This window comes from Cetorhinus maximus, unplaced genomic scaffold, assembly GCF_964194155.1.
Source record: "Cetorhinus maximus unplaced genomic scaffold, sCetMax3.hap1.1 HAP1_SCAFFOLD_3243, whole genome shotgun sequence".
Taxonomy (NCBI): Eukaryota; Metazoa; Chordata; class Chondrichthyes; order Lamniformes; family Cetorhinidae; genus Cetorhinus; species Cetorhinus maximus.
The window spans coordinates 1-25627 of NW_027599163.1; the positions used below are offsets into that span (position 1 = coordinate 1).

At 48.2% G+C, this 25627-nt stretch overlaps 1 protein-coding gene across 1 annotated transcript; it reads right to left on the minus strand.

The window, feature by feature from the left end:
• Positions 1 to 160: 160 nt before the first annotated feature.
• LOC144677891 (adenylate cyclase type 6-like) lies at positions 161 to 15498 on the minus strand (the record flags this gene model as incomplete). Its single annotated transcript, XM_078537881.1, has 5 exons — positions 161 to 713; positions 6383 to 6507; positions 10309 to 10513; positions 12769 to 13032; positions 15366 to 15498. Coding segments are annotated over 5 exons (859 nt in total), but the record flags the coding sequence as incomplete, so codon positions are not given.
• Positions 15499 to 25627: the final 10129 nt, after the last annotated feature.

Genomic DNA, 25627 nt, shown 5'->3' on the forward strand with positions numbered 1-25627 from the left:
TCCCTCCCCCCTCACCTCCCCCTCACCTCCCCCCTCACCTCCCCCCTCTTTCCCCCCTCACCTCCCCCTCCTTCCCCCCTCACCTCCCCCCTCACCTCCCCCTCTTTCCCCCCTCACCTCCCCCTCCTTCCCCCCTCACCCGCCGCCTTCTGTCTTCTTTGGTCAAAGAAAAAAACTCCAGAGGTGAGCAGCCGGACCGAGAGAGAGAGAGAGAGGGAGCGAGAGAGACGCAGAGACCAGAGCGAGATAAAGAATACAATGTCCACGGTAATAAATAAGTCAGTTTTCAGATCATTCCTCTTTAAAAAGTCTTCGCCCTCGCGCTCCTCAAAGTCCTTCCAATCGCGGCGTCCGAATGATCCTCACAGGGAGAAGACCCCACGCGCTCCAGTATGTTAAAGTTCAGGCACCTTCAGTGTTCATTTTTATTGTTCCCCCCACCCCTCGCTGGATCGGTTCGGGCGGAGGCTTCTCCTGAAGGGCGGTCAGATGGCCAAAGGCCTGGCCCAGATGGATCCAGCCAGCTCCCGTCCTCCGTCTCCCTCCCAGCCACCCGATCCGCGTTCCATTCCCACTGCCCGCTAACTGTTAGCCGGGTCCTGACTGAGGAAATAGGTCATCATCTCTCCCTTGCCTTTCACCTTGACCAGGCCGCGGCACTGCAGGTGGTAGTAGCCTTTGGCAGCCAGGACCTGCTGCATGTCCCCCGTCACCTACAGGGAGAGAGAGAGAGAGAGAGACAGATCCATTACCAACCTTGTGTCAGCTGTACCTGTCCCTCTATCCCTGAGGCTCCCAAGTACTGAGAGAGCGCCGCACTGTCGGAGGGTCAGTGCTGAGGGAGCGCCGCACTGTCGGAGGGTCAGCGCTGAGGGAGCGCCGCACTGTCGGAGGGTCAGTGCTGAGGAGCGCCTCACTGTCGGAGGGTCAGTGCTGAGGGAGCGCCGCACTGTGGGAGGGTCAGTGCTGAGGGAGTGCCGCACTGTCGGAGGGTCAGCGCTGAGGGAGTGCCGCACTGTCGGAGGGTCAGTGCTGAGGGAGTGCCGCACTGTCGGAGGGTCAGCGCTGAGGGAGCGCCGCACTGTCAGAGGGTCAGCGCTGAGGGAGCGCCGCACTGTCGGAGGGTCAGTGCTGAGGGAGTGCCGCACTGTCGGAGGGTCAGCGCTGAGGGAGCGCCGCACTGTCAGAGGGTCAGTGCTGAGGGAGCGCCGCACTGTCGGAGGGTCAGCGCTGAGGGAGCGCCGCACTGTCGGAGGGTCAGCGCTGAGGGAGCGCCGCCCTGTCGGAGGGTCAGCGCTGAGGGGGCGCCGCACTGTCGGAGGGTCAGCGCTGAGGGAGCGCCGCACTGTCGGAGGGTCAGTGCTGAGGGAGCGCCGCACTGTGGGAGGGTCAGTCGCTGTTTCAGTTCTGGATCAGCGCCTGCCCTGCAATGTTGGTTTCTCCTCTCTGTCTGCAGATGCTAATGAACCCATTGTGCGTCCTCACCTTTCCTGTTTATAACCAGTCAGCAATGTGTACACGTTCACTGTGATAAATGCAGTTTATATTTCTTCCTCCACGGGATGTGGGCGTCTCTGGCGGGGCCGGGGTTGGTTGCCTGACCCTAATTGCCCCCTTGATCCGATCGTCTCGCTCGGCCATTTCAGAGGGGCAGGTAAGGGTCGGCCACATCGCTGTGTGTGTGTGTGGGCGGGGGGGTCTGGAGTCACGTGTAGGGCCCAGACCGGGGGGTAAGGACGGCAGATTTCCCTCCCCTAAAGGGGACGTTAGTGAACCAGACAGGTTTTTAATGACAATCGATGATCGTTGTCACGGTCACCAAGACTGAGACTCGCTCTCGATTCCCCGGTTTTATTAACTGAATTTAAACTCCACCAGCGGCCAGGGTGGGATTTGAACCCGTGTCCCCCGGAGCGTTACCCTGGGCCTCTGGGTTACTAGTCCAGTCAACTGCACAATCTGCAGGAAACACCTCTCTGTAGTAGGCACAGGTTCCTTTAGGAACAGGAGGAGGCCATTCAGCCCCTCCTCCTCCTCCTCAAACCTGTTACACAGGAACAGGGGGAGGCCATTCAGCCCCTCCTCCTCCTCGAGCCTGTTACACAGGAACAGGAGGAGGCCATTCAGCCCCTCCCTCCTCTTCGAGCCTGTTACACAGGAACAGGAGGAGGCCATTCAGCCCCTCCTCCTCCTCGAGCCTGTTACACAGGAACAGGAGGAGGCCATTCAGCCCCTCTCCTCGAGCCTGTTACACAGGAACAGGAGGAGGCCATTCAGCCACTCCCTCCTCCTCGAGCTTGTTACACAGGAGGAGGCCATTCAGCCCCTCGAGCCTGTTACACAGGAACAGGAGGAGGCCATTCAGCCTCCCTCCTCGAGCCTGTTACACAGGAACAGGAGGAGGCCATTCAGCCCCTCTCCTCGAGCCTGTTACACAGGAACAGGAGGAGGCCATTCAGCCCCTCCCTCCTCCTCGAGCTTGTTACACAGGAGGAGGCCATTCAGCCCCTCGAGCCTGTTACACAGGAACAGGAGGAGGCCATTCAGCCTCCCTCCTCGAGCCTGTTACACAGGAACAGGAGGAAGCCATTCAGCCCCACTCCTATCATGGATAGAGGATTGGTTCGCTAACAGGGAGCAGAGAGTCGGGATAAATGGGTCTTTTACTGGTTAACAAGCTGTAACTAGTGGAGAGCCAGAGGGATCAGCGCTGGGGCCTCAGCTATTTACAATCTACATCAACGACTTGGACGTGGGGAACGAACGTACAGGACCTAAACTGCCGATGACACCAAGACGGGAGGGAGAGAAAGTTGTCGAGAGGAGGTAGAGAGTTTGCAAAGGGATGGACACAGGGTTAAGCGAGTGGGGGGAAAAAGGTTTGGCAGATGGAGTTTAACGGGGGTAAATGTGAACTTGTCCACTTTGGCAGGGAGATCGGAGAAGCAGCGAATTATTTAAATGGAGAGAGAGAGAGGTTGCAGAACTCGGAGGTACAGAGGGACCTGGGTGTCCTGGGACATGGATCGGGTAAAGTTAGTCTGCAGGCACAGCGAGTGGTTAGGAAGTGGTGTTCACTGCAAGGGGAACGGAATATAAACACAGGGAAGTGTTGCTGCAGCTGGACAGGGTCTCGGTGAGACCACATCTGGAGCCCTCTGTACAGTCTTGGTCTCCTTATTTAAAAAAAAAAGAGATTTCCTTGTGTTCGGAGATCGGAGAAGGTTCACTGGGGCTGATCCCTGGGACGAAGGGGGGGTTTGTCTCACGGGGAAAGGTTGAGCAGGTTGGGGCCCTGTCCCCCGTTGGGAGTTTAGAAGAACGAGAGGTGATCTTATTGAAACAGATCAGATTCTGAGAGGAGGAGAGGGGGGGGCTTGACAGGGTGGATGCTGAGGGGATGTTTCCCTCCCCCTCCCCCTCCTCGTGGGGGAATCTAGAACGAGGGGGGGAGGGAGGCACAGTTTCTAGAATAAGGGGTCTCCCATTGAAGACGGAGACGAGGAGGAATTTCTTCTCTCAGAGGGTGGTCAGTCTGTGGAATTCTCTCCCCCCCCAGAGAGAGAGCAGCGGAGGCCGGGTCAGTGAATATATTCGAGGCCGAGTTAGACGGGTTTCTGATCAACAAGGGAATCGAGGGTTATGGGGGGGAACAGGCAGGAAAGTGGAATTAAGGCCACAATCAGATCAGCCCCGATCTTAGTGAATGGGGCAGCAGGCTCGAGGGGCCGAATGGCCTCCTATTCCTATTTTCCTAAGTGAAGAAGTGCTTCCTGACATCATCCCCTGAGCAGCCCGGCTCGAATTTTAAGGTTCTACCCATTTCCTCTGGACTCTCAGTCCCTGTACCTCCCCTTCACCCCCACCCCACCCACCCCACCAGAGGAAAGAGTTTCTCTCTATCGACCCCCCATCGAACCCCTTCGATCGTCTGAAACCGCCCTCGATCGGATCACCACCTCATCCAATCTTCTATCCCCCACCCCCCCGGGAGATCACAAGCCCAGCCTGTGCGAGTTCTCCTCGTCATCGAACCCTTTTCTCGTGAATCTGCGCCACCCGCCCTCCCTCCCTCCCTCCCTCCCTCTGAGGCTGGGATTTCTCCCAGGGTGACATAAATCCTAGAGGTGCCAGGTTGCTGCTGGTCGCCAAGAGCCAGGCTCCCCTCGTCCAGAACCCTGCAGCAAGGAGGGCAGGGCAGGGCACAGCCTCAGGGCAAAGGGAAGACCTTTTTAGAACAGAGATGAGGAGAAACTTCTTTAGCCAGAGAGTGGTGAATCTATGGAATTCATTGCCACAGAAGGCTGTGGAGGCCAGGTCATTGAGTGTATTTAAGACCGAGATAGATAGGTTCTTGATTGGTAAGGGGATCAAAGGTTACGGGGAGAAGGCGGGAGAATGGGGTTGAGAAACTTATCCGCCATGATTGAATGGCGGAGCAGACTCGATGGGCCGAATGGCCTAATTTCTGCTCCTATGTCTTATAAGAGGTGACCATCAGAACTCACCCGGTCAAACAAAATGTTTCGGTGAGTGAGTCTGTTGTAAGGACAGCCTGGAAGTGGGGTGGACAGCGCAAACAGAGAGTATCGAGTCATACAAATGCAAAACGAGAGGTGTCTTTCAGAGACTAACATCCTGGGGACGCAGTGCATGAGCGATTGAGAACATGTCTGAAGTGTTCGGGGTCGGGGGGAGGAGGAGGAGGAGGGGGGCGGGGAACATGCAACTTTGGACTGATGGTTTTCCAAAGTACCTGGCCCGCTGCGGGTTGGTGGGGGGAGAGGAGAGGAGGAGGGGGTTTCCTCACCTCCTGGTTGGTTCTGGCGGAGACTAATCGCTGAGGGGGTTGATGGCCCTGGTTCATCGATAACTCCGGTTACGGTCAGACCGAGGGTCCTGCGAGGAGGGAGAAGGCAGCCCCCAGGGGGACTTTGGTTGCCCAGTGGTGGTGAGGGACCTTGGCTGGACAGGGGTGTAAGTCCGCCAGATCAAACAGCGAGCGGACTGGGACAATGGAGTGTTGTGTCACCGCCGTCCTGTGTCTGAATGCTAATACCAATCTCCCAATACGGAGTACCTGTTAGGGAGTTTATGCAGAGTCATCTATCTAACCCTGTGCGTTGTCCTGTGTTTAGCATACGGTGTATTCCCAGCATCTGTAAATTCCCATGTGTAATGCACACCCAGATTACAAATTCCAGTGTGTAACACACGCTCTGCCTGGGGCATTGTCATGTGTAACACACTCCCAGCCTGTGTTTTCTCATGTGTAATGCACACCCAGATTGTGTATTCTCATGGGTAACACACACCTAACCTGCGCCCTCCTGTGTATAACACACACACAGATTGTGTATCCTCATGTGCAACATGTAACCAGCCTGCGTATTTACATGTGTAACACACTCCCAGCTTGCATATTCCCTTGCGTAACAAATGCCCAGCCTGCTTATTCCTGTGTGTAACACACTTCTAGCCTGCACGTGCCCGCGTATAATGCAGACCCAGCCTGCGTATTCTCATGTGTAACACTCTCCCAGCCTGTGTATTGTCATGTGGAACACACTCCCAGCCTGTGTATTCTCATGTGGAACACACTCCCAGCCTGTGTATTCTCACATGTAACACTCCCAGCCTGCCTATTTTCACATGTAACACACTCCCAGCCTGTGTATTTTCACGTGTAACACTCTCCCAGCCTGCGTATTTTCATGTGTAACACTCTCCCAGCCTGTGTAATTTCACGTGTAATACTCTCCCAGCCTGCCTATTTTCACATGTAACACACTCCCAGCCTGTGTATTTTCACGTGTAACTCTCTCCCAGCCTGTGTAATTTCACGTGTAACACTCTTCCAGCCTGTGTAATTTCACGTGTAATACTCTCCCAGCCTGCGTATTTTCACGTGTAACTCTCTCCCAGCCTGCGTATTTTCACGTGTAACTCTCTCCCAGCCTGCGTATTTTCACGTGTAACTCTCTCCCAGCCTGTGTAATTTCACATGTAACACTCTCCCAGCCTGCGTATTCTCACGTGTAACACCCTCCCAGCCTGCGTATTTTCACGTGTAACACTATCCCAGCCTGCGTATTCTCACATATAACACTCTCCCAGCCTGCGTATTCTCACATGTAACACTCTCCCAGCCTGTGTGTTTTCACGTGTAACACTCTCCCAGCCTGCGTATTCTCACGTGTAACACTCTCCCAGCCTGCGTATTCTCACGTGTAACACTCTCCCAGCCTGCGTATTCTCACGTGTAACACCCTCCCAGCCTGCGTATTCTCACGTGTAACACCCTCCCAGCCTGCGTATTCTCACGTGTAACACCCTCCCAGCCTGCGTGTTGCTCTCTGTGCACACGAGCAGCGAGGTCTACCTGAATCTTGTCGGGGATGCCCGTACTGTCCATCCGACTGGCCACGTTCACCGTGTTGCCCCAGATGTCGTACTGTGGTTTCCGGGCTCCGATTACCCCCGCCACCACCGGACCGATGTTCAGCCCTGAGAGAAGAGGACAGAATTGCGGCAGAGCAGGTCGATCGATCTGAGCGTTACAGAGCCCTGGTGCACTAACAAAGGGAAAAGCCTAGCATTTCTCCCACTCCATCCACCCACTCCGGACATCCCAAAGCGCTTCACTGCCAACGACGCTATTGTTTTTGGAAGTTTGGTCACTGTTAGTGTTGGAAGTGCAGCAGTCAGTTTGCGCACAGCAAGCTCCCACTAACAGCACTGTGATAACGATCAGATAATCTGGTGTTTTGTTTTAGTTGAGGGATGAATATTGGCCCCAGGACACAGGGGAGAACTCTCCACCCCACACACACCCCCCACCCCCCACCCACCCCCATCCATCCACCCACCACCCCCCCACCCCCCACCAACCAACCGCTAATCTTTGAAACAGGGGCAAAAGAATGTTTAGATCCATCCAAGAGGGTAGAGGGGGACCACCGTTTAATGTTTCTTCTGAAAGACATTGTGAGAGTTTGAGCACATGCGAATTGAGAGTATTTCTGGGGTATGTGTGAGACAAAGAGAGAGAGAGTGTGCGTGTGTGTCTGTCTGTCTGTGAGAGAGAGAGTGTGTGCGTGTATGATTTTGTGTGACAGAGAGATTGTGATTGTGTGTATGAGATTGTGATTGCTTGTGTGTGTATGAGATTGTGATTGCATGTGTATATGTGTGTGAGAGAGAGTGTGCGTGTGTGTGTGGTTGTGATTGTGCGCGTGTGTGAGCATGTGCGTGTGTGTGAGCACGTGCGTGTGTGTGAGCACGTGTGTGTGTGTGAGATTGTGAGCGTGTGTGTGAGATTGTGAGTGTGTGTGAAAGATAGTGAACATGTATGTGTGTGATTGTGAAGGTGTGTGTATGATTGTGAAGGTGTGTGTGATTGTGAAGATGTGTGTGATTGTGAGCGTGTGTGAGATTGTGAGCGTGTGTGTGTGTGTGAGATTGTGAGCGTGTTTGTGTGTGAGATTGTGAGCGTGTGTGTGTGAGATTGTGAGCGTGTATGTGTGAGATTGTGAGCGTGCCTGTGTGTGAGATTGTGAGCATGTCTGTGTGTGTGATTGTGAGCGTGTGTGTGATTGTGAGCATGTGTGTGTGATTGTGAGCGTGTGTGTGTGATTGTGAGCGTGTGTGTGAGAGAGATTGTGAGCGTGTGTGTGTGAGAGATTGTGAGCGTGTGTATGTATGTGATTGTGAGCGTGTGAGATTGTGAGCGTGTGTGTGAGAGATTGTGAGCGTGTGTGTGTATGTGATTGTGAGCGTGTGTATGTACGTGATTGTGAGCGTGTGAGATTGTGAGCGTGTGTGTGACAGATTGTGAGCGTGTGTATGTATGTGATTGTGAGCGTGTGTATGTATATGATTGTGAGCGTGTGAGATTGTGAGCATGTGTGTGTGTGATTGTGAGCGTGTGTGTGTGTGATTGTGAGCGTGTGTGTGTGTGATTGTGAGCGTGTGTATGTATGTGATTGTGAGCGTGTGTATGTATGTGATTGTGAGCGTGTGAGATTGTGAGCGTGTGTGTGAGAGATTGTGAGCGTGTGTGTGAGAGATTGTGAGCGTGTGTGTGAGAGATTGTGAGCGTGTGTGTGAGAGATTGTGAGTGTGTGTGTGAGATTGTGAGTGTGTGAGAGATTGTGAGTGTGTGAGAGATTGTGAGCGTGTGTGTGATTGTGAGCGCGTGTGAGATTGTGAGCGCATGTGTGATTGTGAGCGCGTGTGAGATTGTGAGCGCGTGTGTGTGTGAGATTGTGTGTGTGTGTGATTGTGAGCGTGTGTGTGTGTGATTGTGAGCGTGTGTGTGTGTGATTGTGTGCGTGTGTATGTATGTGATTGTGAGTGTGTGTATGTATGTGATTGTGAGCGTGTGAGATTGTGAGCGTGTGTGTGAGAGATTGTGAGCGTGTGTGTGAGAGATTGTGAGCGTGTGTGTGAGAGATTGTGAATGTGTGTGTGAGATTGTGAGAGTGTGAGAGAGATTGTGAGCGTGTGTGTGAGAGATTGTGAGCGTGTGTGTGAGAGATTGTGAGAGTGTGTGTGAGAGATTGTGAGCGTGTGTGTGAGAGATTGAGAGTGTGTGTGTGAAATTGTGAGAGTGTGTGAGAGAGATTGTGAGTGTGTGAGAGATTGTGAGTGTGTGAGAGATTGTGAGCGTGTGTATGATTGTGAGCGTGTGTGAGATTGTGAGCGCGTGTTAGGTTGTGAGCGCGTGTGAGATTGTGAGCGCGTGAGAGATTGTGAGCGCGTGTGTGATTGTGAGCGCGTGTGAGATTGTGTGTGTGTGTGATTGTGAGTGTGTGTGTGATTGTGAGCGCGTGTGAGATTGTGAGCGCATGTGATTGTGAGCGCGTGTGAGATTGTGAGTGTGTGTGTGATTGTGAGCGTGTGTGTGTGTGATTGTGAGCGTGTGTGTGTGTGATTGTGAGCATGTGTGTGTGTGATTGTGAGCGTGTGTGTGTGAGATTGTGAGAGTGTGAGAGAGATTGTGAGCGTGTGTGTGAGAGATTGTGAGCGTGTGTGTGAGAGATTGTGAGAGTGTGTGTGAGAGATTGTGAGCGTGTGTGTGAGAGATTGAGAGTGTGTGTGTGAAATTGTGAGAGTGTGTGAGAGAGATTGTGAGTGTGTGAGAGATTGTGAGTGTGTGAGAGATTGTGAGCGTGTGTATGATTGTGAGCGTGTGTGAGATTGTGAGCGCGTGTTAGGTTGTGAGCGCGTGTGAGATTGTGAGCGCGTGAGAGATTGTGAGCGCGTGAGAGATTGTGAGCGCGTGTGAGATTGTGTGTGTGTGTGATTGTGAGTGTGTGTGTGATTGTGAGCGCGTGTGAGATTGTGAGCGCATGTGATTGTGAGCGCGTGTGAGATTGTGAGTGTGTGTGTGATTGTGAGCGTGTGTGTGTGTGATTGTGAGCGTGTGTGTGTGTGATTGTGAGCGTGTGTGTGTGTGATTGTGAGCGTGTGTGTGTGTGATTGTGAGCGTGTGTGTGTGATTGTGAGCGTGTGTGTGTGATTGTGAGTGTGTGTGTGTGATTGTATGTGTAAGTGTGAGATTGTGAGCGTGTGTGTGTGTGATTGTGAGCGTGTGTGTGTGATTGTGAGCATGTGTGTGTGTGATTGTGAGCATGTGTGTGTGTGATTGTGAGCATGTGTGTGTGTGATTGTGAGCGTGTGATTGTGAGCGTGTGTGTGTGTGTGATTGTGAGCGTGTGTGTGTGTGATTGTATGTGTAAGTGTGAGATTGTGAGCGTGTGATTGTGAGCGTGTGTGTGTGATTGTGAGCGTGTGTGTGTGATTGTGAGCGTGTGTGTGTGTGATTGTGAGCGTGTGTGTGTGATTGTGAGCGTGTGTGTGTGATTGTGAGCGTGTGTGTGTGTGATTGTGAGCGTGTGTGTGAGATTGTATGTGTAAGTGTGTGATTGTGAGCGTGTGTGTGTGTGATTGTGAGCGTGTGTGTGTGATTGTGAGCGTGTGTGTGATTGTGAGCGTGTGTGTGTGTGATTGTGAGCGTGTGTGTGTGATTGTATGTGTAAGTGTGTGATTGTGAGCGTGTGTGTGTGTGATTGTGAGCGTGTGTATGTGATTGTGAGCGTGTGTGTGTGATTGTGAGCGTGTGTGTGTGTGATTGTGAGCGTGTGTGTGTGATTGTGAGCGTGTGTGTGTGATTGTGAACGTGTGTGTGTGTGATTGTGAGCGTGTGTGTGTGATTGTGAGCGTGTGTGTGTGATTGTGAGCGTGTGTGTGAGATTGTGAGCGTGTGTGTGCGTTCTGAGTGAGTGAACGTGCTGATGCACTCACCGATCTTCATCTGGAAATTATTGAAGGAGTGCTCGTTAATATATTTCATCTGCTCCATCAGTCGCGTGGCATAGTCTGCCAGTGCCATAATGTGTGACTTCCCAGCCTTGTCATACGTGGAGTCATTGAGACCTGAGGCTGCCATGTAGGTGCTGCCGATGGTTTTAATCTTCTCCAGTTGTCTGAATTGTTCCTCACTGATAATCTATCAATGATAGACAAATGGTGAAACTCACAAAACCCTCAAAACCAGCTCGCCCTCCCCACCGAACCATTCGACAGCTTCACCTGTGGTCTGGCTCTATTTGTGGGATGGAATGGAATATGTATGCACCAACTCACACACCGAGACACGCACGCACACACAAACTCAAACACCGGCACACGCACACACACGGACTCACACACCGACACACGCATGCACACAAACTCTCACACCGACGCACGCACGCACACAAACTCTCACAACGACACACGCACACACACAAACTCACACACCGACACACGCACACACACAAACTCACACACCAACACACGCACACACACACACAAACTCACACACCGACACACGCACACACACAAACTCACACACCGACACACGCACACGCACACACACAAACTCACACACCGACACACGCACACACACACACAAACTCACACACCGACACACGCACGCACACACACAAACTCACACACCGACACACGCACGCACACACACAAACTCACACACCGACACACGCACACACACACACAAACTCACACACCGACACACGCACACACACAAACTCACACACCGACACACGCACGCACACACACAAACTCACACACCGACACACGCACACACACACACAAACTCACACACCGACACACGCACGCACACACACAAACTCACACACCGACACACGCACGCACACACACAAACTCACACACCGACACACGCACGCACACACACAAACTCACACACCGACACACGCACGCACACACACAAACTCACACACCGACACACGCACGCACACACACAAACTCACACACCGACACATGCACGCACACACACAAACTCACGCACACACACGAACTCACGCACACACACGAACTCACGCACACACACGAACTCACGCACACACACGAACTCACACACACATGAACTCACACACACACGAACTCACGCACACACACAAACTCACACACACACACAAACGCGCACACACAAACTCTCACACACATGAACTCACACACCGACACACGCACGCACACACACAAACTCACGCACACACACAAACTCACGCACACACACGAACTCACACACACATGAACTCACACAAACTCACACACACACACAAACTCACACACACATGAACTCACACACACATGAACTCACACACCGACACACGCACGCACACACACAAACTCACGCACACATGAAATCACACACCGACACACGCATGCACACACGTGAACTCACGCACAGACACACACACACACACGAGTTCACGCACAGACACGCGCGCGCACACACACAAATCTCACACACACACACACAAGCACTCGCACACACACACGCTCTCGCGCACACGCTCTCACTCGAGCACACACAAGCACTCGCACGGGCGCACGCTCTCTCTCGCTCGCACACACATGCTCGCTCACACACATACGCATGCTCAAGTGCACATGAACACACTCTCTCACACACGCGCTCTTTCTCTCTCACACACAAATCTCTCACACACACACAAGCACACGCGCACACACATAAGCACGCGCACGCGCGCACACACGCTTGCACACACACACACATGCACGCTCAAGTGCACATGCACACACTTTCTGGTCAGGCCACATTTAAACTATTGTGAGCAGTTTTGGGCCCTGTATCTCAGGAAGGATGTGCTGGCCCTGGAGAGGGTCCAGAGGAGGTTCACGAGAACGATCCCAGGAACGAAAGGCTTAACATATGAGGAAGGTTTGAGAACTCTGGGTCTACACTCGATGGAGTTTAGAAGGATGAGGGGGGATCTGATTGAAACTTACAGAATACTGAAAGGCCTGGATAGAGTGGACGTAGGGAAGATGTTTCCATTAGTAGGAGAGACTAGGACCCGAGGGGCACAGCCTCAGAGTAAAGGGAAGACCTTTTAGAACAGAGATGAGGAGAAACTTCTTTAGCCAGAGAGTGGTGAATCTATGGAATTCATTGCCACAGAAGGCTGTGGAGGCCAGGTCATTGAGTGTATTTAAGACCGAGATAGATTAGGTTCTCGATTGGTAAGGGGATCAAAGGTTACTGGGAGAAGGCGGGAGAATGGGGTTGAGAAACTTATCAGCCATGATTGAATGGCGGAGCAGACTCGATGGGCCGAATGGCCTAATTTCTGCTCCTAGGTCTTATGGTCTTATGGTCTCTCTCTCACACACACACACACCCCGCTCTTTAACAGACTCCCGAAACTCTCTACTCACCTCGTCGAAGTCGGCGATGATTTCATTCAGGAGTCGGAGACACTCCACACCCTCGTTATTCGCCTCCAGCTCCACATAAAACTCGGAGAAGTTGCTGATGGAGGCGAACATGACCGCGACACACTCACAGGACTGGTAATAGAGTTCATCATTACGCCGTTCACGAGCGAGGAAGTGGGCTGCCACATCTTTGGGCAGGATGTTGTGAAGCAGCCGTCGGTTATAAGCCTGAAGTTCCTCCATCTCCTCTTTCTCCTCTGTGGCCTGCACACGGAGAGGAGAGACTGAACTTCATAATCTCTCCCTCAAAAACGCCCGACAGCTTTTCATCAACAATTAAAAAACAACGTAGGTCCTGTTTTCAAATCACCCCATGGCCTCCTCTCCCCTCCCTATCTCTGTAACACGCCTCCACTCCCTACAATCCTCCCTATCTCTGTAACCTCTTCCAGCCCCTATGACCCTCCCTATCTCTGTAACCTCCTCCAGCCCCTACAACCCTCCCTATCTCTGTAACCTCCTCCAGCCCCTACAACCCTCCCTATCTCTGTCACCTCCTCCAGCCCCTATGACCCTCCCTATCTCTGTAACCTCCTCCAGCCCCTACAACACTCCCTATCTCTGTAACCTCCTCCAGCCCCTACACCCCTCCCTATCTCTGTAACCTCCTCCAGCCCCTACACCCCTCCCTATCTCTGTAACCTCCTCCAGCCCCTGCAACCCTCCCTATCTCTGTAACCTCCAGCCCCTACAACCCTCCCTATCTCTGTAACCCCTCCAGTCCCCTACAACCCTCCCTATCTCTGTAACCTCCTCCAGCCTCTACAACCCTCCCTATCTCTGTAACCTCCTCCAGCCCCTACAACCCTCCCTATCTCGCTAACCTCCTCCAGCCGCTACAACCCTCCCTATCTCTGTAACCTCCTCCAGTCCCTACAACCCTCCCTATCTCTGTAACCTCCTCCAGCCCCTACAACCCTCCGAGATCTCTGGGCTCCTCTAATTCCAGACTCTTGCACATCCTCCCAGCGATTCCCATTGCTCCACCATCGGCGGCCGTGCCTTCAGCTGCCTGGGGCCCGAGCTCTGGAATCCTCTCCCTAAACCTCTCCACCTCTCTCTCTCTCTCCTTTAAGATGCTTCTTAAAAGTGACCGTTTTGACTGAGCTTTTGGCCACCTGTCCCTAATATCTCCTCGTGTGGCTCAGGGTCACGTTTTGCACTGAGTTACCCTCCTGTGAATCTCCCTGGGGATGTTTTACTCCGTTACAGGTGCTACATAAGTGCAAGTTGTTGTAATAGTTCCAGGGCGTTCCACTGGAGACACCAGTCAGTCAGAATTTGACTCCAAGCTACACGAGGAGATGTTTGGAAAAGCAGATTCCTTCATCACCTGTCCAACGTAAGGCAAGGGCCTTAAAACCCAACCCTGGGTGTTCAGGAGTGAGATTCGTAAAAACCCCTTCACACAAACACACACACAGGGCTTTATTAATAGGGGCGGAGAGTACAAGAGCAGGGAGGTTATGCTGAACTTGTATAGGACACTGGTTAGACCTCAGCTGGAGTATTGTGCACAGTTCTGGGTGCCGCACTATAGGAAGGATGTGAACTCATTGTAGAGAGTGCAGAAGAGGTTTATGGTTCCAGGGATGAGACACTTCAGTTATGAAGAACGATCGGAGAAGTTGGGACTGTTTTCCTTGGAGAGGAGAAGGTCGAGAGGGGATTTGATAGAGGTGTTCAAAGTCATGAAGGGGCTGCAGAGAGTAGACAGGGAGAAACTGTTCCCGCTCGTAAATGGGTTGAGAACGAGAGGGCACAGATTTAAAGGGAAGCAACTGTACGTGAGAAAAAAACTTTTTCACACGGCAAGTGGTTAGGGTCTGGAATGTGCTGCCTGAGAGTGTGGTGGAGACAGGGTCAATCGAGGCGTTAGGGTCTGGAATGCGCTGCCTGAGAGTGTGGTGGAGACAGGTTCAATCGAGGCGTTAGGATCTGGAATGCGCTGCCTGAGAGCGTGGGGGAGACAGGGTCAATCGAGGCGTTAGGGTCTGGAATGTGCTGCCTGAGAGTGTGGGGGAGACAGGTTCAATCGAGGCGTTAGGGTCTGGAATGCGCTGCCTGAGAGTGTGGGGGAGACAGGTTCAATCGAGGCGTTAGGGTCTGGAATGCGCTGCCTGAGAGTGTGGGGGAGACAGGGTCAATCGAGGCGTTTGAGAGGGGATTGGAGGATTATCTAAATAAAAACAATGTGCAGGGGATACGGGGGGGGGAAAGGCAGGCGATTGGCACTGAGTCAAGTCCCTTGTGGAACTGTCTCCTGCAGAGAGCAGTAGACGCTGGTGGGGGAGCAGCCAAATGATTATTTTAAATCGGAGAGTGATAGATTTTTGTCAACCGAGGCCTGTCTGTAAAACCAGCCCTCGTAAGTTAACTCTCTCAGCACCCAGTATTAAAATAACCACTGAGTACTGTGTTGTGGTCACTCACAGCACTTTGCCTGAACAGTAGACGGCTCTCGCTCTGAGACACTTCACCCTGTTTTCTCCCTCCCATTCCCGGGGAAGGGGGTGTTTCGGGATAGGATTCCCTACCTGTAGTTTCCAGAGGAAGTCAAGCCGGGCTGTGGACTCCACCTGCTGTGCATGGAGGTACAGAGCCAGGACAAACACCGTCAGGATAACAGGGGTCATGTACTTGAGAGCGACCTTGCTGCCCATCTCCTGGCTGGAAGAGAAGAGGAGAGGGGAGGGGAGGAACCTTAGACACGTGTAACATTGACAGCACAGGGTACAGAGAGAGAACAGAGGGAAAACAGGGAAATTCCTCTCAATTATAACCCTCTCTCTCACACTGACCCTCAGTATAACACTCAGTTATAACACTCTCTCTCACACTGACCCTCAACACAAGACTCAGTTATAACACTCTCTCTGTTACACTGACCATCAGTATAACACTCAGTTATAACATCCTCTCTCTCACACTGACCCTCAGTATAAGACTCTCAGTTATAACACTCTCTCTCTCACACTGACCCTCAGTATAAGTCTCTCAGTTATAACACTCTCTCTCACACTGGCCCTCAGTATAAGACTCTCAGTTATAACACTCTCTCTGTTACACTGACCCTCAGTATAAGACTCTCAGTTATAACACTCTCTCTGTTACACTGACCCTCAGTATAAGACTCTCAGTTATAACACTCTCTCTCTCACACTGACCCTCAGTATAAGACTCTCAGTTATATCACTCTCTCTGCTACACTGACCCTCAGTATAAGACTCTCAGTTATAACACTCTCTCTCTCACACTGACCCTCAGTATAAGACTCTCAGTTATAACACTCTCTCTCACACTGACCCTCAGTATAAGACTCTCAGTTATAACACTCTCTATCACACTGACCCTCAGTATAAGACTCTCAGTTATAACACTCTCTCTGTTACACTGACCCTCAGTATAAGACTCTCAGTTATAACACACTCTCTCACACTGACCCTCAGTATAAGACTATAAGTTATAACACTCTCTCTGTTACACTGAACCTCAGTATAAGACTCTCAGTTATAACACTCTCTCTGTTACACTGACCCTCAGTATAAGACTCTCAGTTATCACACTCTCTCTGTTACACTGACCCTCAGTATAAGACTCTCAGTTATAACACTCTCTCTGTTACACTGACACTCAGTATAAGACTCTCAGTTATAACACTCTCTCTCTCACACTGACCCTCAGTATAAGACTCTCAGTTATAACACTCTCTCTGTTAAACTGACCCTCAGTAGAAGACTCTCAGTTATAACACTCTCTCTCTCACACTGACCCTCAGTATAAGACTCTCAGTTATAACACTCTCTCTGTTACACTGACCCTCAGTGTAAGACTCTCAGTTATAACGCAGTCTCCGTTACACTGACCCACAGTATAAGACTCTCAGTTATAACACTCTCTCTGTTACACTGACCCCCAGTATAAGACTCTAAGTTATAACACTCTCTCTCTCCCACTGACCCTCAGTATAAGACTCTCAGTTATAACACTCTCTCTCTCCCACTGACCCTCAGTATAAGACTCTCAGTTATAACACTCTCTCTGTTACACTGACCCTCAGTATAAGACGCTCAGTTACAACACTCTCTCTGTTACACTGTCCCTCAGTATAATACTCTCAGTTATAACACTCTCTCACACTGACACTCAGTATAAGACTCTCAGTTATAACACTCTCTCTGTTACACTGACCCTTAGTATAAGACTCTCAGTTATAACACTCTCTCTGTTACACTGATCCTCAGTATAAGACTCTCAGTTATAACACTCTCTCTGTGACACTGACCCTCAGTATAAGACTCTCAGTTATAACACTCTCTCTGTTACACTGACCCTCAGTATAAGACTCTCAGTTATAACACTCTCTCTGTTACACTGACACTCAGTATAAGACTCTCAGTTATAACACTCTCTCTCTCACACTGACCCTCAGTAGAAGACTCTCAGTTATAACACTCTCTCTCTCACACTGACCCTCAGTATAAGACTCTCAGTTATAACACTCTCTCTGTTACACTGACCCTCAGTGTAAGACTCTCAGTTATAACGCTGTCTCTGTTACACTGACCCACAGTATAAGACTCTCAGTTATAACACTCTCTCTGTTACACTGACCCCCAGTATAAGACTCTCAGTTATAACACTCTCTCTCTCCCACTGACCCTCAGTATAAGACTCTCAGTTATAACACTCTCTCTCTCCCACTGACCCTCAGTATAAGACTCTCAGTTATAACACTCTCTCTGTTACACTGACCCTCAGTATAAGACTCTCAGTTACAACACTCTCTCTGTTACACTGTCCCTCAGTATAATACTCTCAGTTATAACACACTCTCTCACACTGACACTCAGTATAAGACTCTCAGTTATAACACTCTCTCTGTTACACTGACCCTTAGTATAAGACTCTCAGTTATAACACTCTCTCTGTTACACTGATCCTCAGTATAAGACTCTCAGTTATAACACTCTCACTGTGACACTGACCCTCAGTATAAGACTCTCAGTTATAACACTCTCTCTGTTACACTGACCCTCAGTATAAGGCTCTCAGTTATAACACTCTCTTTGTCACACTGACCCTCAGTATAAGACTCTCAGTTATAACACTCTCTCTGTTACACTGACCCTCAGTATAACACTCTCTCTGTTGCACTGTCCCTCAGTATAAGACTCTCAGTTATAACACACTCTCTGTTACACTGATCCTCAGTATAAGACTCTCAGTTATAACACACTCTCTGTTACACTGACCCTCAGTATAAGACTGTCAGTTATAACACTCTCTCTCTCACACTGACACTTAGTATAAGCTCCCAGTTATAACACTCTCTCTGTTACACTGACCCTCAGTATAAGACTCTCAGTTATAACACTCTCTCTGTTAAACTGACCCTCAGTAGAAGACTCTCAGTTATAACACTCTCTCTCTCACACTGACCCTCAGTATAAGACTCTCAGTTATAACACTCTCTCTGTTACACTGACCCTCAGTGTAAGACTCTCAGTTATAATGCTGTCTCTGTTACACTGACCCACAGTATAAGACTCTCAGTTATAACACTCTCTCTGTTACACTGACCCTCAGTATAAGACTCTCAGTTATAACACTCTCTCTCTCCCACTGAACCTCAGTATAAGACTCTCAGTGATAACACTCTCTCTGTTACACTGACCCTCAGTATAAGACTCTCAGTTATAACACTCTCTCTGTTACACTGACCCTCAGTATAAGACTCTCAGTTATAACACTCTCTCTTTCTCACACTGACCCTCAGTATAAGACTCTCAGTTATAACACTCACTCTCTCACACTGACCCTCAGTATAAGACTCTCAGTTATAACACTCTCTCTCACACACTGACCCTCAGCATAAGACTCTCATTTATAACACTCTCTCTGTTACATTGGCGCTCAATATAAGACTCTCAGTTATAAAACTCTCTCTGTTACATTGGCCCTCAGTATAAGACTCTCAGTTATAACACTCTCTCCCACACTGACCCTCAGTATAAGACTCAGTTATAACACTCTCTCTGTTACACTGACCCTCAGTATAAGACTCTCAGTTATAACACTCTCTCTGTTACACTGATCCTCAGTATAAGACTCTCAGTTATAACACTCTCTCTGTTACATGGGCCCTCAATATAAGACTCTCAGTTATAACACTCTCGTTAAACTGACCCTCAGTATAAGATTCTCAGTTATAACACTCTCTCTGTTACACTGACCCTCAGTATAAGACTCTCAGTTATAACACTCTCTCTCAAACTGACCCTCAGTATAAGGCTCTCAGTTATAACACTCTCTCTGTTACACTGACCCTCAGTATAAGACTCTCAGTTATAACACTCTCTCTGTTACACTGACCCACAGTATAAGACTCTCAGTTATAACACTCTCTCTCACAATGACCCTCAGTATAAGACTCTCAGTTATAACACTCTCTCTGTTACACTGACCCTCAGTATAAGACTCTCAGTTATAACACTCTCTCTCTCACACTGACCCTCAGTATAAGGCTCTCAGTTATAACACTCTCTCTCACTCTGACCCTCAGTATAAGACTCTCAGTTATAACACTCTCTCTCTCTCACACTGACCCTCAGTATAAGACTCTCAGTTATAACACTCTCTCTGTGACACTGACCCTCAGTATAAGACTCTCAGTTATAACACTCTCTCTGTTACACTGACCCTCAGTATAAGACTCTCAGTTATAACACTCTCTCTGTTACACTGACCCTCAGTATAAGACTCTCAGTTATAACACTCTCTCTGTTTATCTGACCCTCAGTATAAGACTCTCAGTTATAACACTCTCTCTCTCTCACACTGACCCTCAGTATAAGACTCTCAAACACACTCTCTCTCACTCTGACCCTCAGTATAAGACTCTCAGTTATAACACTCTCTCTGTTACACTGATCCTCAGTATAAGACTCTCAGTTATAACACTCTCTCTGTGACACTGACCCTCAGTATAAGACTCTCAGTTATAACACTCTCTCTGTTACACTGACCCTCAGTATAAGACTCTCAGTTATAACACTCTCTTTGTCACACTGACCCTCAGTATAAGACTCTCAGTTATAACACTCTCTCTGTTACACTGACCCTCAGTATAACACTATCTCTGTTGCACTGTCCCTCAGTATAAGACTCTCAGTTATAACACACTCTCTGTTACACTGATCCTCAGTATAAGACTCTCAGTTATAACACACTCTCTGTTACACTGACCCTCAGTATAAGACTGTGAGTTATAACACTCTCTCTCTCACACTGACCCTCAGTATAAGCTCCCAGTTATAACACTCTCTCTGTTACACTGACCCTCAGTATAAGACTCTCAGTTATAACACTCTCTCTGTTACACTGACCCTCAGTATAAGACTCTCAGTTATAACACTCTCTCTCACATTGACCCTCAGTATAAGACTCTCAGTTATAACACTCTCCCTGTTACACTGACCCTCAGTATAAGACTCTCAGTTATAACACATTCTCTCTCACACTGACCCTCAGTATAAGACTCTCAGTTATAACACTCTCTCTGTTACACTGACCCTCAGTATAAGACTCTCAGTTATAACACTCTCTCTCCCACTGAACCTCAGTATAAGACTCTCAGTTATAACACTCTCTCTCACACTGACCCTCAGTATAAGACACTCAGTTATAACACTCTCTCTGTGACACTGACCCTCAGTATAAGACTCTCAGTTATAACACTCTCTCTGTTAAACTGACCCTCAGTATAAGACTCTCAGTTATAACACTCTCTCTGTTACACTGACCCTCAGTATAAGACTCTCAGTCATAACACTCTCTCTCTCTCACACTGACCCTCAGTATAAGACTCTCAGTTATAACACTCACTCTCTCACACTGACCCTCAGTATAAGACTCTCAGTTATAACACTCACTCTCACACACTGACCCTCAGTATAAGACACTCAGTTATAACACTGTCTCTGTTACACTGACCCTCAGTATAAGACGCTCAGTTATAACACTCTCTCTCTCACACTGACCCTCAGTATAAGACTCTCAGTTATAACACTCTCTCTCAAACACTGACCCTCAGCATAAGACTCTCATTTATAACACTCTCTCTGTTACATTGGCCCTCAGTATAAGACTCTCAGATATAACACTCTCTCCCAAACTGAACCTCAGTATAAGACTCAGTTATAACACTCTCTCTGTTACACTGACCCTCAGTATAAGACTCTCAGTTATAACAATCTCTCTGTTACACTGATCCTCAGTATAAGACTCTCAGTTATAACACTCTCTCTGTTACATTGGCCCTCAATATCAGACTCTCAGTTATAACACTCTCGGTTAAACTGACCCTCAGTATAAGACTCAGTTATAACACTCTCTCTGTTACACTGACCCTCAGTATAAGACTCTCAGTTATAACAATCTCTCTGTTACACTGATCCTCAGCATAAGACTCTCATTTATAACACTCTGTTACATTGGCGCTCAATATAAGACTCTCAGTTATAAAACTCTCTCTGTTACATTGGCCCTCAGTATAAGACTCTCAGTTATAACACTCTCTCCCACACTGACCCTCAGTATAAGACTCAGTTATAACACTCTCTCTGTTACACTGACCCTCAGTATAAGACTCTCAGTTATAACACTCTCTCTGTTACACTGATCCTCAGTGTAAGACTCTCAGTTATAACACTCTCTCTGTTACATGGGCCCTCAATATAAGACTCTCAGTTATAACACTCTCGGTTAAACTGACCCTCAGTATAAGATTCTCAGTTATAACACTCTCTCTGTTACACTGACCCTCAGTATAAGACTCTCAGTTATAACACTCTCTCTCACACTGACCCTCAGTATAAGGCTCTCAGTTATAACACTCTCTCTGTTACACTGACCCTCAGTATAAGACTCTCAGTTATAACACTCTCTCTGTTACACTGACCCACAGTATAAGACTCTCAGTTATAACACTCTCTCTCACACTGACCCTCAGTATAAGACTCTCAGTTATAACACTCTCTCTGTTACACTGACCCTCAGTATAAGACTCTCAGTTATAATACTCTCTGTTACACTGACCCTCAGTATAAGACTCTCAGTTATAACACTCTCTCTGTTACACTGACCCTCAGTATAAGACTCTGTTATAACACTCTCTCTGTTACACTGACCCTCAGTATAAGACTCTCAGTTATAACGCTCTCTCTCTCACACTGACCCTCAGTATAAGGCACTCAGTTATAACACTCTCTCTCACTCTGACCCTCAGTATAAGACTCTCAGTTATAACACTCTCTCTCTCTCACACTGACCCTCAGTATAAGACTCTCAGTTATAACACTCTCTCTGTGACACTGACCCTCAGTATAAGACTCTCAGTTATAACACTCTCTCTGTTACACTGACCCTCAGTATAAGACTCTCAGTTATAACACTCTCTCTGTTACACTGACCCTCAGTATAAGACTCTCAGTTATAACACTCTCTCTGTTTATCTGACCCTCAGTATAAGACTCTCAGTTATAACACTCTCTCTCTCACACTGACCCTCAGTATAAGACTCTCAGTTATAACACTCTCTCTCTCACTCTGACCCTCAGTATAAGACTCTCAGTTATAACACTCTCTCTGTTACACTGATCCTCAGTATAAGACTCTCAGTTATAACACTCTCTCTCTCACACTGACCCTCAGTATAAAACTCTCAGTTATAACACTCTCTCTGTTACACTGACCCTCAGTATAAGACTCTCAGTTATAACACTCTCTTTGTCACAGTGACCCTCAGTATAAGACTCTCAGTTATAACACTCTCTCTGTTACACTGACCCTCAGTATAACACTATCTGTGTTGCACTGTCCCTCAGTATAAGACTCTCAGTTATAACACACTCTCTGTTACACTGATCCTCAGAATAAGACTCTCAGTTATAACACACTCTCTGTTACACTGACCCTCAGTATAAGACTGTGAGTTATAACACTCTCTCTCTCACACTGACCCTCAGTATAAGCTCCCAGTTATAACACTCTCTCTGTTACACTGACCCTCAGTATAAGACTCTCAGTTATAACACTCTCTCTGTTACACTGACCCTCAGTATAAGACTCTCAGTTATAACACTCTCTCTCACATTGACCCTCAGTATAAGACTCTCAGTTATTAAACTCTCCCTGTTACACTGACCCTCAGTATAAGACTCTCAGTTATAACACATTCTCTCTCACACTGACCCTCAGTATAAGACTCTCAGTTATAACACTCTCTCTGTTACACTGACCCTCAGTATAAGACTCTCAGTTATAACACTCTCTCTCACACTGACCCTCAGCATAAGACTCTCAGTTATAACACTCTCTCTCCCACTGAACCTCAGTATAAGACTCTCAGTTATAACACACTCTCTGTTACACTGATCCTCAGTATAAGACTCTCAGTTATAACACACTCTCTGTTACACTGACCCTCAGTATAAGACTGTGAGTTATAACACTCTCTCTCTCACACTGACCCTCAGTATAAGCTCCCAGTTATAACACTCTCTCTGTTACACTGACCCTCAGTATAAGACTCTCAGTTATAACACTCTCTCTGTTACACTGACCCTCAGTATAAGACTCTCAGTTATAACACTCTCTCTCACATTGACCCTCAGTATAAGACTCTCAGTTATAACACTCTCCCTGTTACACTGACCCTCAGTATAAGACTCTCAGTTATAACACATTCTCTCTCACACTGACCCTCAGTATAAGACTCTCAGTTATAACACTCTCTCTGTTACACTGACCCTCAGTATAAGACTCTCAGTTATAACACTCTCTCTCCCACTGAACCTCAGTATAAGACTCTCAGTTATAACACTCTCTCTCACACTGACCCTCAGTATAAGACACTCAGTTATAACACTCTCTCTGTGACACTGACCCTCAGTATAAGACTCTCAGTTATAACACTCTCTCTGTTAAATTGACCCTCAGTATAAGACTCTCAGTTATAACACTCTCTCTGTTACACTGACCCTCAGTATAAGACTCTCAGTCATAACACTCTCTCTCTCTCACACTGACCCTCAGTATAAGACTCTCAGTTATAACACTAACTCTCTCACACTGACCCTCAGTATAAGACTCTCAGTTATAACACTCACTCTCACACACTGACCCTCAGTATAAGACACTCAGTTATAACACTGTCTCTGTTACACTGACCCTCAGTATAAGACGCTCAGTTATAACACTCTCTCTCTCACACTGACCCTCAGTATAAGACTCTCAGTTATAACACTCTCTCTCAAACACTGACCCTCAGCATAAGACTCTCATTTATAACACTCTCTCTGTTACATTGGCCCTCAGTATAAGACTCTCAGATATAACACTCTCTCCCAAACTGAACCTCAGTATAAGACTCAGTTATAACACTCTCTCTGTTACACTGACCCTCAGTATAAGACTCTCAGTTATAACAATCTCTCTGTTACACTGATCCTCAGTATAAGACTCTCAGTTATAACACTCTCTCTGTTACATTGGCCCTCAATATAAGACTCTCAGTTATAACACTCTCGGTTAAACTGACCCTCAGTATAAGACTCAGTTATAACACTCTCTCTGTTACACTGACCCTCAGTATAAGACTCTCAGTTATAACAATCTCTCTGTTACACTGATCCTCAGCATAAGACTCTCATTTATAACACTCTGTTACATTGGCGCTCAATATAAGACTCTCAGTTATAAAACTCTCTCTGTTACATTGGCCCTCAGTATAAGACTCTCAGTTATAACACTCTCTCCCACACTGACCCTCAGTATAAGACTCAGTTATAACACTCTCTCTGTTACACTGACCCTCAGTATAAGACTCTCAGTTATAACACTCTCTCTGTTACACTGATCCTCAGTGTAAGACTCTCAGTTATAACACTCTCTCTGTTACATGGGCCCTCAATATAAGACTCTCAGTTATAACACTCTCGGTTAAACTGACCCTCAGTATAAGATTCTCAGTTATAACACTCTCTCTGTTACACTGACCCTCAGTATAAGACTCTCAGTTATAACACTCTCTCTCACACTGACCCTCAGTATAAGGCTCTCAGTTATAACACTCTCTCTGTTACACTGACCCTCAGTATAAGACTCTCAGTTATAACACTCTCTCTGTTACACTGACCCACAGTATAAGACTCTCAGTTATAACACTCTCTCTCACACTGACCCTCAGTATAAGACTCTCAGTTATAACACTCTCTCTGTTACACTGACCCTCAGTATAAGACTCTCAGTTATAATACTCTCTGTTACACTGACCCTCAGTATAAGACTCTCAGTTATAACACTCTCTCTGTTACACTGACCCTCAGTATAAGACTCTGTTATAACACTCTCTCTGTTACACTGACCCTCAGTATAAGACTCTCAGTTATAACGCTCTCTCTCTCACACTGACCCTCAGTATAAGGCATTCAGTTATAACACTCTCTCTCACTCTGACCCTCAGTATAAGACTCTCAGTTATAACACTCTCTCTCTCTCACACTGACCCTCAGTATAAGACTCTCAGTTATAACACTCTCTCTGTGACACTGACCCTCAGTATAAGACTCTCAGTTATAACACTCTCTCTGTTACACTGACCCTCAGTATAAGACTCTCAGTTATAACACTCTCTCTGTTACACTGACCCTCAGTATAAGACTCTCAGTTATAACACTCTCTCTGTTTATCTGACCCTCAGTATAAGACTCTCAGTTATAACACTCTCTCTCTCACA